Source organism: Montipora capricornis, chromosome 3 (genome assembly GCF_036669925.1).
Source record: "Montipora capricornis isolate CH-2021 chromosome 3, ASM3666992v2, whole genome shotgun sequence".
NCBI lineage: Eukaryota > Metazoa > Cnidaria > Anthozoa > Scleractinia > Acroporidae > Montipora > Montipora capricornis.
Genome location: NC_090885.1, coordinates 55,770,103 through 55,782,957, shown reverse-complemented (window position 1 = coordinate 55,782,957; position 12,855 = coordinate 55,770,103). Strand labels below are relative to the sequence as shown.

The window sequence follows — 12,855 nt, the reverse complement described above, 5'->3', positions numbered from 1 at the left end:
CTGTTAAGAAGTTTTCAGGCTCAAATCACAAAAAAAGGCTCAGCCTCAGCCCCAGGTTTGACCAAAACCAGACGTCCTCGTGAAAAAAGGAGTGTTTAATAACGGCAACTGGCACTGCCTGAGTCTCGAATTAGTTATTTTTTATTTTTTTCAAAACTTCCCTACGAGAGCCTACGTCATTTTTTTACCATTTACCGGCAGAGACAATCCCAGGGACACCTTGGGTGAGAATGTGGGATATTCACATTACCGAACGCGACCTGATGATTTTCACAGAGGCTACCTGGTATTACACTGATGAAGGTAATCATGCACAGTTAAGAAAGTAACTTAAGAATGAAAAGGGAGCCAAAGGATGTGACTTTTCTGAGTTTAGCTGTATTCATTCACGTTTTCAGCTATAAGCAAAAAAGATGACACTAATTTTCAAGGGTAAGATATGATTCTTTTATTTACAACATAGATGTTAAATTCCAAAGGAAACCGGGGGAAACAGGTATTCAAAATAGAACCCATTCTCTTTTATAGGATGTCTAGTTTGACGTAATTAAAGGGGCTAGGTCACGCAATTTTAGGCAATTTCAGCACTGATCGAATGGTCATAGAATTAACTCTAATATCAAAATAACTGTTCAAAACTATAGAAGAACTCTAACAAAATACAGGGAAGCCAGGAAGGGACATGGATGGACAAAACTGGAGAGGATTGAAATGGATTGAATTTGGGTAAATTTGAAAAACGTCGGCCCACCTTTTTTCAAATTTATATCATTCTGTCTCAAAATGTCATTTACAAAGCTGGAAAATCATTCTCAGTTGTTATGTGGCCGTGATTTTGCAAATGAAAGACTCTTGCTCTGCCAATTTGACGTTTAGAGCTCATAATTAACAAAATTAAAGAAAATTACCTAAAATAGCGTGACCTAGCCCCTTTAATTCACATTCATTATTATTGGGTTTGGCATTGAGAGAACACAATTTCTAGTCTTGGATATCCTGTGCACAGGGTGAACTTCAGCAAGTTCGTCTGCTTTTTCAGCGCCGTCTTGAATTACGTCATGCGCGCATTGATACGTCATATGGAAAAGGGATGATCGTGTACCTCATGATTGTTTGTTCCAGGCCCACCCTATAAGACTGTTTCTTTCCACACCCTTCTCCTTTGCTTACAAACCGACTGTCGACGTCGAATGTCCTGTGACATTACAACTAGTTGTTAAACTGAATAATTAGTTGTCAATTCATTATTTATTATATCTATACGAACAAATAAACAGATCAAAGGAATAAAAATCGAGGAAGAAGAAACTAAAGCCTGGTTTACACTGCAGAAAATTTTTGGCACGGCTTGTGTGAAATTGACACGGGTACCAAAAAAGAGCTCAGCAAACTTTGTTTACACTTTTACCGTACCTAAAAATACCGTACCAAAATGTTTGGGCCCACGTGTCGGCTCACGTATCGGCCCACGTAACTTCTCTTGGAGACATGCGCAGTTAAACTATAATCAAGAACGTCCGCATGCACGTGATTTTGGTGGAGAATGAGCCGCCGTCTTGAAATGTACGCAAAAAAAAAAAGCGTTAGCCTATATGAATTAAGGCTCAAACTTGGCCCGTTAAAGTGTTTACACTATTTGTTCAATCCGAACCGTGCCGATTTTCTCAGCACCCGATAAGGAAAGATAAGGATTTTAAATTGAAAAAAAAAAGACAAAAACGAAATAAAAAAAAGTGTAGTTTTTATCACACTATCCATTGAATAAATCAATAGGGAAGCTATCGTTGATGTCACCTATTGTCTTTAATGTGCCAACCAAAGCCTCATTGGCTGTCGAAACAAAGGATCTTTTGTTCCTAAGGTTGACACACTTGAATAACAAAAGCAATGTTTGTAAACAGATATATTCCCTATAATAACAACTTATTATCAATTAAACCTGCTCAGTAGAGCAAGATTAGGTTTTTTATTTAATGCAGTTCACGCTCTTGAGTGCATCATGGGTAATCAGGGCAAGATGGAAAGAAATTCAAAGGTATAAGGCAGTTCAAAACGATGAAAAGTATTCATTATATGCAATTTTGGGTATTTTATTTTCCAAAACAGAAGATATGCGCTCAAAGGTGCGGCAGAATAAATTTGGAGAGAATGGCCATTGTAGAAATTATTTTATTGAAAACAGTTTCTGCCATACATCTCCTGTAATTCTAAAGGCACAAAATTACAGAGAATAGACCACTTTCGATATATTAAAATTCAGTCCAAAACAAAAGGCATCATCTCGAGGCTCTGGGGAATAAATATAAGGATTTGTATGAGTTTATTCCCCAGAGCCTCGAGATGATGCCTTTTGTTTTGGACTGAATTTTAATATATCGAAAGTGGTCTATTGTATGGAGACAAAAAAAAGCAATATTTAGGGATTCCAAAGAACCGATAACAAGGAGTCTAGTTCATCTCAGTTGTGAACATGAACTTATTTATTTAGTTTATGAAGGCGAAAGTCTATAAAGTAGAGTCATGTACAGTAGATTTTGCTTTGAATTTCCATACAAACCTCCTAATTTCCCGCCATATTGCCCTAATTACCCATGATGCAATCGTGCGTGAACTCGTCTATCAGGAGCGCGGGTTGAATATGAGATGGTAAATAGCCAACGAGGCGCTTAGCGCCGAGTTGGCTATAACCAGTGTCATATCCAACAAGCGCGAATGGAATAATTATTTTATTAAATTCCTTAAACTCCAAAAGTTTGAAAGTACGAAATACGGGAGAAAAAAGCGAGAAAATCCGCGCGAAAAAAGGTGATGAAGATGCGATGTTGAGTAATTCCTGGTGGTCAGACAGTCGTAGGCTCATCACAAAAACATTTCTTACCTTTTCGCCTACTTCTTAACGTCGGAATTCATCCAAACTTTCCACAAAAACGTTTTTTTTTTGCTTTATTCAGAGAGAAATTTCGCTCTCCGGCGAAAAAATTCTTAGCTAAGCAACGCTTAGCGCAATCATTTGCCATATAAGGTCAAACTAAGGTATACGAGCTGATAACCGAGATTGAGTAAACCAATCAGAGCACGAGAAATGCATTAACCGAGGTTGAGAATTTAATAATGTGATTTATCCGGTGAGAAGAGGCTTGCCATTTAGTCTCTTTCGCAGCGGTTATTGGGGCGTCACGCAACTCTCGCGAGAGTTGCGTGACATCCAAAAAACGGCTGCAAAGGAGACTACTGGCCACTCTGAACAAGCAGGCTCAGGAAGAGTTTTCTTTTTCTTGTTTTTTTGGTGCAGGCCATGGCAATAGCATTACTTGCACATCTCAAAACGCAGAAAACCATTACTATTTTGAAAAGCTTACAGAAAGATGCCTTTAAAAAGGTTATGTTAACGAGCATACCCGAGATCAAACCAATTTGTGGTTTGGTCGGTCTGCGGCAGAAAATTCAGAGGGGAGTGATTCAGAAGTAAAAAGCATTCAACTGGCTTCAGGGTGAGTTTGAAGGGTTCACATGTTTACCACATTCCATAAGTACTTAAAAGAATAAAAAGTAAAATAGTACATTGAAATCAGAACTCTTAACAAAAACTAGCTAAAGATGGAAGTTAGCAAAAAATATTATCATAAATGCCCGGGGGGGGGGGGGGACCCCATATAAAAGGGGAGGGATGCTTGTCGGAAATTTTAAATTAAACCCCTTATGGAGACCAATTTGGGCGTGGCCCAGGCTTTTTTTGACCCCTAAAAGAGACCATATATTAAAACACAGAGAAACAACAAATACCGTGACTTTTAATAATGGCAAAGACATTATCATCTAATACTTTCATCTACGTGACGAAATGTAAAAGTGTAAATATACACTTTTGTATTTCTTCGCGCGCAACTCTAGAGGAGACCTTCACGGCTACATATGATTGCGTTTTGCCTAGAACACCCTAAGTGAGACCAAAATTCGAAATTTACACCCCTAAGCGAGACGACGAGCATTCCTCCCCTTTTTATATGGGATTCCCCCCTCCCCCCCCTCCCCCCAGGCATAAATGGCCCTTAAGATACAACCATGTCAACACTGCGGGAGAATGGGAACGAGAAAGCTTCTGAGTTGTTTTCTTGATTTACTATATTATAATGAAGATTTCATAATTTAAAACTTCTTAATGCACACATCTTATTAATTTTCTTGGAATGCAAAGAAAGGCTATTCATGTGCCAGTTTATCAAGAGACAGTTACACCAACGAGATGCATCACAAGGACATCAAAATAAACATTTGCTCATATTTATTATCACTGATTTTTGTCAAAATTCACATATTTATAAAATGTTATGCCACTGGGCGTTTTTTTTTTTCAGCCTTTTGTTCAATGAAGTTAAAATTAGATATATATACCCAAGTGCTTTCACAATTGACTCAAAATCCAGGCTGCTTATCTGTACAAGTAGAGGAATGGACACATAAAATCCGAGCAGTCTTGTTGATACCCCAGGGAATTAGACCATGCATCAGAGTTCGAGTTTTTCCTGAGTCAATAATAACTTAATATTATTGGAGTCAACAAGGATAGTGGCAAAAAGTTGACTGATTGAGAGAACGAGAGCAAGTAGTATAGTATAACAGCTTTACCAAAAACCCAAAAGTATACCAAAATATCTTTAATTTTAGGCCGTCTTAGGGTCCGTTCAAACGGTTCCAACATTGCGCCAACAAAAGAACCAACACTTTCGCGAAATTTGATTACGATGAACTAAGAACTAGAAATCAGACTCTCTCGTCAAGATAAACTAAGTGCCGCCATATTGATTTGTCGATGTTGATCATGGAGCGATGTGAGCATGCGTGTGTTCTACAATTGTTGATCAGAGTGTTCAAACGGCTTCAAAACCATTCAAGATTTTGGAGAACAAAGGCAAAGTTGAATCGATGTTAAATGAAAGTTTACACTCATGTAAACTTGATTCAACAGGCTTTCAACAGGCTTTCAACATTATTTCAGGGGCACCCAACGAGAATATAATTCAAAACCACTTAAACATAGCATTGTTAAACGTATTTTAGTATTTAAATGGTAAATATAGGCACATTTCTATCCCCTAACAATTTTTCATCTGTTCGGATTTCCTAGCTGAAAGTCTAGTGATCCGAAAATTATAGGGATCAAAACTTACCTTTTCGAAAATTTCAGCCAGATAAAAAGCTCCCGAAAATTCTAGGTGACCTTTTTAGGGTAAAAATCCGTTAAAAATGGGTAATTATACCATTTTTCAGATGTCCGAAAATCCTAGGAGAGCAGGCAAGCAAGAAATTTTACAACACATGTTCCAAAAATTCTAGATCTCAAATCGTCTTCCGAACAGATATTTTCCGAAAAGTGACGTTGGGTGCCCCTGTTATTTTCTTTAATACGCTTTCAACAATGTTGGACGACCTGTTCAAACGCACCGAACATTTAGTTCAACAAAGTGTTCAATGCATGATGAAGCAAACTTTGAAACCGTTTAAACGGCCTTTAAATATATTTTGAAACTTTTGTGACCAAGCTACAGCTAATTAGTCTTGAATAAGTAAACCTGACTAGATTGAAGGTTAATTCATAAATAGTATGCCAGTGAATTTCCAATACTCTAGATCACCTGATAAAAAGATTGCACAAAAACAACATTGTGAGGCTGTTTGAAAGAATTTCGTCAAAAACTGTGGCTCTAGGATGGACAAATTTTATAATTTGACTTGTAGCAACTATTGAAAGTTACCAGTATACATGTAACTTAATTAACTGTACAAAAAAGATGTTAAAAAGTTTTTGTTCTTGTTGGTAGATACCCCTCTGTTTTTTTGGACAAGAAATTAAACAATGCTAAGATCCCATGTCTTCGACTTGACCTCTGGCCTGGGAAGGCAAAGTTTGGTTCTGCAACAAATAAATAAAAGTAGCTATTGTTACAGTATGGAAATGACCACTAAACCAGAATGCAAATGGAAACCCTGGTGGTTTAAAGAATCCTCAAAGATCCTTGAAGATCTTCATTTTGTTCGACATGAATATTTCTTCCACTTCTAACATTAAGATTCAATGATCGAGAATCTTCAAACAAACTTTGCAAAACACAGAATTTTCTAACTCTTAATTTTAAGGGTAATGTAAAAGGATATCATATTATCCTTACGCTTAACTAAACTTTTTCAGAGAGCCTCTCAAGATTTTTTGAGGATCTACTGGTATGACTGTATATCAGGTGAAGGGATGCCCTTTGCATAATTGGCTGCCAGCAATATTTGAATATCAATAATTTTAAACTCACCCTAATTAGCCTGGTGCTAGCATTATTTTCAAGCAAAGGACTTTTCATTTCAGTGCAAGGTTTGCGTTTGGTTATCTATATCCAAGCATCACTAACATTTAATATGCAATGCTAAGGGCAACAAATTACAGAATGATGGTACATTACAAATTCCAAGTAAAGATGTTCGTAATATCAAATCCTTTATGAATATTGAAAGGTGTTTCAATGTTGTTGCTATCAATGAAAGGTTTGTTGCAAAAGGTTTTAAAAGTCCTCTATCACAACTAAGCATGACTGACAATACTATAATAATAATTACATGTATGAAAATGTTTTGTGGTCTAATTACCAAAATGACTCAATTGCATCACCAGACTGAGTAATCCTTGCAGTCCACTTTGTTTTAAGTTCATTTCAATTTTCAATAGATGTACAATGAATAAAAAGCTTTTTACTTAAGTGTCAATGGATTTAGTACAAGAGCACTAATTGGGGACACTAACAAAATTAACTCAATTCAAATCAAATATTGGTTTTTGTGGAGAGGGGCAAACCAGACTACCCAGAGAAAAACCACTTGGAGCAGAGTAGAGAACCAATAAACTCAACCCACACATGACGTCGAGTCTGGGAATAGAAACGGGGTCACATTGGTGGGAGGCGAGTGCTCTCACCACTGCGCCACCCCTGCTCTCCATGTCACTGGCCTGTAAATATGGGCTAGTGGCTCAATCTGATCAACATGGAAACTTCTCCCAACATGCAAATCAAGATTCATATTTAATTTACTTTATTAGACACTCATAAATTATGAAGGTACATTGTGTAACGTTAATACGTGTAAAATTGACCCGTGCACGTATATATTGGATGGAAATCTTACCACTTTCATCCTGTGCTGCTGTAGATGCTGTTGGTAAAACATTTTCACTTGCAGATAGGGAAACAAAGAATGCAAATGGCAGAATCCATAGGCAGATGGTAAAATAAGCTAGGATCTAAAGAAGAGAAACACAAGTAGGACCAATGTCTTTATTAGTCAGTTTTCGAATGACTGTTGAAAGTAATTATGCAATAATATTGTAAATGCTATCAACCAATGAGAAGGAAACCAAAACCAAATGTGCAACTCGCACACATGATTTTTCCCACACTTTGAGCAAGTTACATGGGATTGCTTTGAATTTGGATTGGTTCATTGCACTCTTTGCACCCGCTGTGATTGGTCGAAGTAATTACTTTTAATTATTAGTATTTTTTTACATGACACTCAATTGAAAACTGCTCTCAGACTGATAGTAATTATTTAAATTGCTTGTCATAATAATTTATTGTAAAAAAAAAAAAACAACCTGAGTCAGAAGAATATCAGCAAAAAACAACAACTGAATAAATGAAACATGCTATTAATTTAAAAATAAATAACATATATGGAAATTAATTTGTTAACCCCTGTAGATGAAATGAAGAGTTTTTTCAATGTTGATTACTAGGCAAGAGATACTTGGAGGACCGAGTGCCACTTTGCATGAGTCGAACTTACTGTACTTAATAATTCAAATGTTGAACCACTGGGCCTATAACAGGAGACTTAACTTGACTTGAAAAAATATCTTCTCTACATAAAACATGTTGGTGTTAAATTTCGAAACTTTCTTACAAGAATGCTTTTTTCAGGTGTTACATTAATTTTACCGTACATGTACAATAACCATAAAAAAACAATCAATATTCTCTTTTTTCCTTTAAATTTACAACTAGCATGCTTCTCAAACATTATTACACAGCATTTAATATTTGAATGTAAACAGCATTTGCATCAGCTCAGTTCCCAGACACTAATTAAAAGTGAACAATTTATCAGCAAAGGAGTGATTTTAATCAGTTCAAAAAACAATGAACTTTGGTCTTTCATGTTGTACATAAAAAAAAACCTCTTTGCTTTGTGTGAATCTGAGAGGGAGTAAGCAGTACAGCTTAGTGGTGAGAGTGCTTGCCTATAGCTAGGGATCTGGAGGTCGCAGGTTTAAGACCTGTTCTGACCACTTGCTGAATTGGATCCTGGTAGTCCCTGGTTCAACTTCTCAGCTGCACTTGTATATAGCCAAATGGTTTGCCTCTGGCCAGTTGGGATTCTTTATTTAGCCTTTGTTGTTGTTGTTCTGTAAAGTTCTGTTTTGTTGATTGTGTTTCATGTATTGTAGTGTAATTTGGTCTTCTAGCTTATCAAATTCCATCTGGGTGGAAACAGTGCAACTCATATCCCCTCAAATTAAGCTTGGCCTCATAACCAACACAAGTTAGAAGACATCAATAAAAATTTAATAGACTGCAAAAACACCAATAAAAATTAAAGTACCTCAGAAAAAGGATACCACACTGATGAGAAATGGTTAAATGCCAAGTAATGATTAACAAACACCATAGCTGCAAAAAGAATAGTAATCGTAGCTTTATGAGAAAATAAGAAAGTAAAAAGTAAAGTAAAAGTCCTTATTTTAGGGGGGTAACATGAGACTGTGAACAAGAGTTACTGATAAACTTGTTGCCAGGTGGGCACCCTTTACACCCCTCCTCCATCAATGCTCCATCTTATGGGTATTCAAAGCCACAGCTACATAAAATCATGTACATGAGATCAGAGGAAATTGGAAACAGATGTCGATCCAATGACATGGGGATTGAAATGACGACCTCCAGCTCAGAAGGGTGTCCATTAACCAACCGAGTCGTGTCTCCATTCTCGAAAGTACAAAAGAAGCAAAATACAAAAGAACTCAAGGGGATTCCTTAGATGTCACATCCTCAATTGTGCATAATTTCTTGACAATGTGTCATAATTTAGAAATTAGAGACCTTCTCTCTTTTTCTTCTTTCTTCACAATCGTTTAAAAGATTCATTAATAATTCATGAGCCTAACAGCCTATCAAAACACCGATAAAACGTCACATGTACGAGCTTTCTATCCTGATAAAACACTCCTCATTGGTATTCTTTATATAATGAACACTAATAAGGCATAGCTTATTTTTCTTGTATGCTAATAATTATTTACCTCTCACAATTTGAACCATTGTTAGAGCGTGCGTGCTTATGGGTTGAATACCCATAAGATGGAGTGTGTCCAGAGGGACACGCTCTTTGTGGAATGTTTTTGAAGCCGTTCAAAAAACTCGCAGCACATGTTTTATCGGGTCTAAAAACACTCGGCTACGCCTCATGCTTTTAAACCCTGATAAAACACTGCTGCTCGTTTTTTAAACATTACGTGAACCTTACTAAACCTAATGCGGGTAACTGTCATTCATTTTCCTCACACAGAGCAAATCTTAGCCTTCTGACCCTCCAAGTGCATTTTCTTTTAAAAAAAATTAATATTACTTCTTCCAGTTTCATGTTTTTGCTAAAATGAATGTTTGCACCTGTTCGAAATGCATTGCAGCCATTTTTTCCTTTTTCTAACAAATCGTGCCTCTTTATAGGTTTCAAAACTTAAAAAAAACCAAGCATCTTTTGTTCACGACTGAGTCAGAAGGGGAGTGGGTCTATTCCTGACTTGACATCACAATCCACTTTGCATGCACGTTTAGAAAAAGTTATAAAATGCAATGTAAATCAGTTTGTGACATCACATCAGGAATAGACCCGCTCCCCTTCTGACTTGGTCATGAAAAAAGGATGCTTGGCTTGTCGCACGTTTTGAAGCCTATAAAAAGGCAGGATTTGTTAGAAAAGGGGAAAAAAAAGGCTGCAATGCATTTCAAACAGGTGCAAAGATTCATTTGGGCAAAAAAAATAATTTGGTGTTAGGGGCACTTTAAACACCTACAAAAGTTAGAATTCATAAGCAACAGGTGAGGGAAAGGTGAGGCACTTTCCTGAGTGCTTTCCAAAGGTCAATACTAACAGCATGGCTAGCAGGTGCTCTCGCAATTTAGCTGTCATACTTTTCACATTAAAATTTAATAATATTCAGTTTTGCTCAACATTGAATCAGGGGGGCGGGGAGAAAAGCAAAGAAGACGTCAAAAGCACTATAACCTTGCCAATGGTTTTATCTATGATTGTAAGTCAACTTGAACCCTATCAATCTCGAGAATTAGACATATTATATTTTATTCTAATGCCAGACAATTAACTCATCAGGGTCAATGAATGGGTTAATGCCATTTTGGAATAATAATGTACATGTAAACTATATGAATTATTACATACATGATTAATGCATAACAACCACACAGACTGTGCAGGAAACCACTTACCTACTCCCCCAATGAATACTGGAGATGTTAACTCAATAAAAGGAAAATCTCTTAGAAGTAAATAATAGAGGCCATTAGAAAAGAGTCCTGCTCCAATCAAGGTGATGGGAAACCCTTCCAGTATAAAAAGCCCTATGTAAACCAGTGTTGTTACCTGGTCAGACAAAACATAACAATAAATAATTTAAGACTTTATTAAAACCACAATGGCTTTGCTACAGAAACATGGATTGTGGAGACTTTGTAAGGTACATGCAACTGCAGCATAACATAAATTTTACCAGGAAAGGAGGACTCTCGACATTTTTGGGAGAAAAACCTTAGCCACTTGGCTCCAATAGTATTGTTTTATGTCACAAAGAACATTTTTCTTTGGCCATCACAGCTTTATAAGGAACTTTGCAGGTTTCAAAGTTCGATGTTCAAACTTTTGCAGCAATAATAATATTGTAAAATTTAAGCATGTTGGTCTACTCAATTGTCCAGAGACGCAAGCCCAATTTTGATATCCTTACTTAAAGAAAGCAGAATTCGGGCGACACCTTGTGATGTTAATTGTCAGATTGTATTCTGAGACATGAGGGATGTTGAAGTTGGGAAAAAGCAAGGGGACACTTCATGATGCTTATTGAAATCTGCGTTGGTCCAATGATAAAATACTCACTGTTTTGTTCGGTGTGCCTAAAAGCCAAACTAAGCTCAGTAAAACTGTTGTTGTGGAAACATTGTTTCCCATACCTGTATAATTTGTTACACAGATGGCTAGAGCAAAACATCTATTTAACAATAATATCACTGAAAACGAAATTTGCACTAAAGAGAAAAAGCATCCTCGTTTAGACACCTTTGTTTTTGCATTCACAAAGCCAGATTTTCAAGATTAACTGGAAGTGCTTCCTATTCAGTCACACCATTGCACCCCAACTTAACTTTCAAAGGTTTGTACAGTGTGTTCGGTACATTTTGCAGTAGGTGGTTTTGCAGTAGGTTGTTTCAATATGTAGACAATTTCTTTTTTCTTGAAAAAAAAAACCTTCATAATTCGGAGTTTAGTGATGAAAGTAAAGCAATTTTGTTTTCGTGATAGAGAACGGTGAAAAAACAACTCCACTGCAAAACTAGCAAACGGTAGTGCGAAGTAGGTGGCGGGATGGATCAAAGTACCCAGCAGTCTATCACCGGTAGCCGCCTTCTATTGAAACCTCTGTTTGTAGGCCTGGAGTAGTTCCTGACTATTGGCACGGGTTTTGACCACTTAACTGTTTTCTTGCAGCACTGCAGTAATTTTATTTACAGTAAGTCAACGAGACCTACCAAAAAACAGTTTGCATGTTCTTGCACAAAAGCTGCAAACTATTTAGTGTACTGTATTGTCATCAGAAATCCGACCCAGAATTTCACATTACAAATTAGACAGGTAATTAAGATTTTTGGAACCAGACTTTGGCTAGTTTTATCACAGGGCAGGACATAACATTCTGATGCGACGCAGAATTACCTAAAAATTTAGTTCAGACTGCGGACATAGCAGATCCTTGCATACAAGCATGATACACACATCGTTTACATTATGACTGGGTATAAATTAAGGCTTGGCTCTTGCAAATGCATACATGACAGTCTGCAAGCTACTGTAGCTTCGTTTGGGATAGAATTAATTGAATGGGCTGCACTTACCGCAAGTGTACCTTTGATTACTTTGGCGGTTATAACTGTATATTCCTCAACAAGTTCAGCCAAGTAGAAGAGAGCCGCGGCTACATATAATCAATAAGAAAAAAAAGCCTAAGACTTAAACCTAATTACCAGCAAAAGAAAACAAGGTTTACTGAATGAAAAAATTAAATCTATCTGCAAACGTATACAAACTAACTTACGCCGTATTGACAAAAATGGCAGTTACCTAACGCAAGGGTCATGAAAATTACATGGAAGATCATCGAAAACCAACTCAAAATATAGAGAAACATCTTCGTAGAATACTGCAGCACGGTTCCACAAAAATGTACACAATCGTCACCTGGTTGAACGTGGAGCGTGCATGCAATTCGACTGGGTAACCATGCGTTCTAGTATGTAGCCGCGCCTTTTCCTAATTTTTTCCTTTCCTTTTTCCCCCTTTTCTCTTCAATTTCTAGTTTCCAGTGTAATTAACCATATCCACATGCATTTTTCGTTCCTTGGTCCTCCTTCGGAGGTTCTCGATTTCCTAGTTTTTCCTAAATAATGTGGAAACTTCTAACAGGGATATTAACAGATGAGCTTTACCAACATCTTGAGAAAGAGAAGTTGATGCCTGAGGAGCAGA

General features: G+C 37.0%; 1 protein-coding gene across 1 annotated transcript; it reads right to left on the bottom strand.

Annotated features, from left to right (window-relative positions):
• Positions 1-4,264: 4,264 nt before the first annotated feature.
• On the bottom strand, positions 4,265-12,594 carry LOC138043444 (protein TEX261-like). Its single transcript, XM_068889710.1, has 6 exons — positions 12,451-12,594; positions 12,225-12,304; positions 10,548-10,701; positions 8,644-8,711; positions 7,168-7,282; positions 4,265-5,911 (listed from the first exon to the last, which is right to left on the bottom strand). Exons 1-6 carry the CDS (start codon positions 12,515-12,517, stop codon positions 5,793-5,795), a joined length of 603 nt encoding a protein of 200 aa, XP_068745811.1. The 5' UTR covers positions 12,518-12,594; the 3' UTR covers positions 4,265-5,792.
• Between the last annotated feature and the right edge of the window lie 261 nt (positions 12,595-12,855).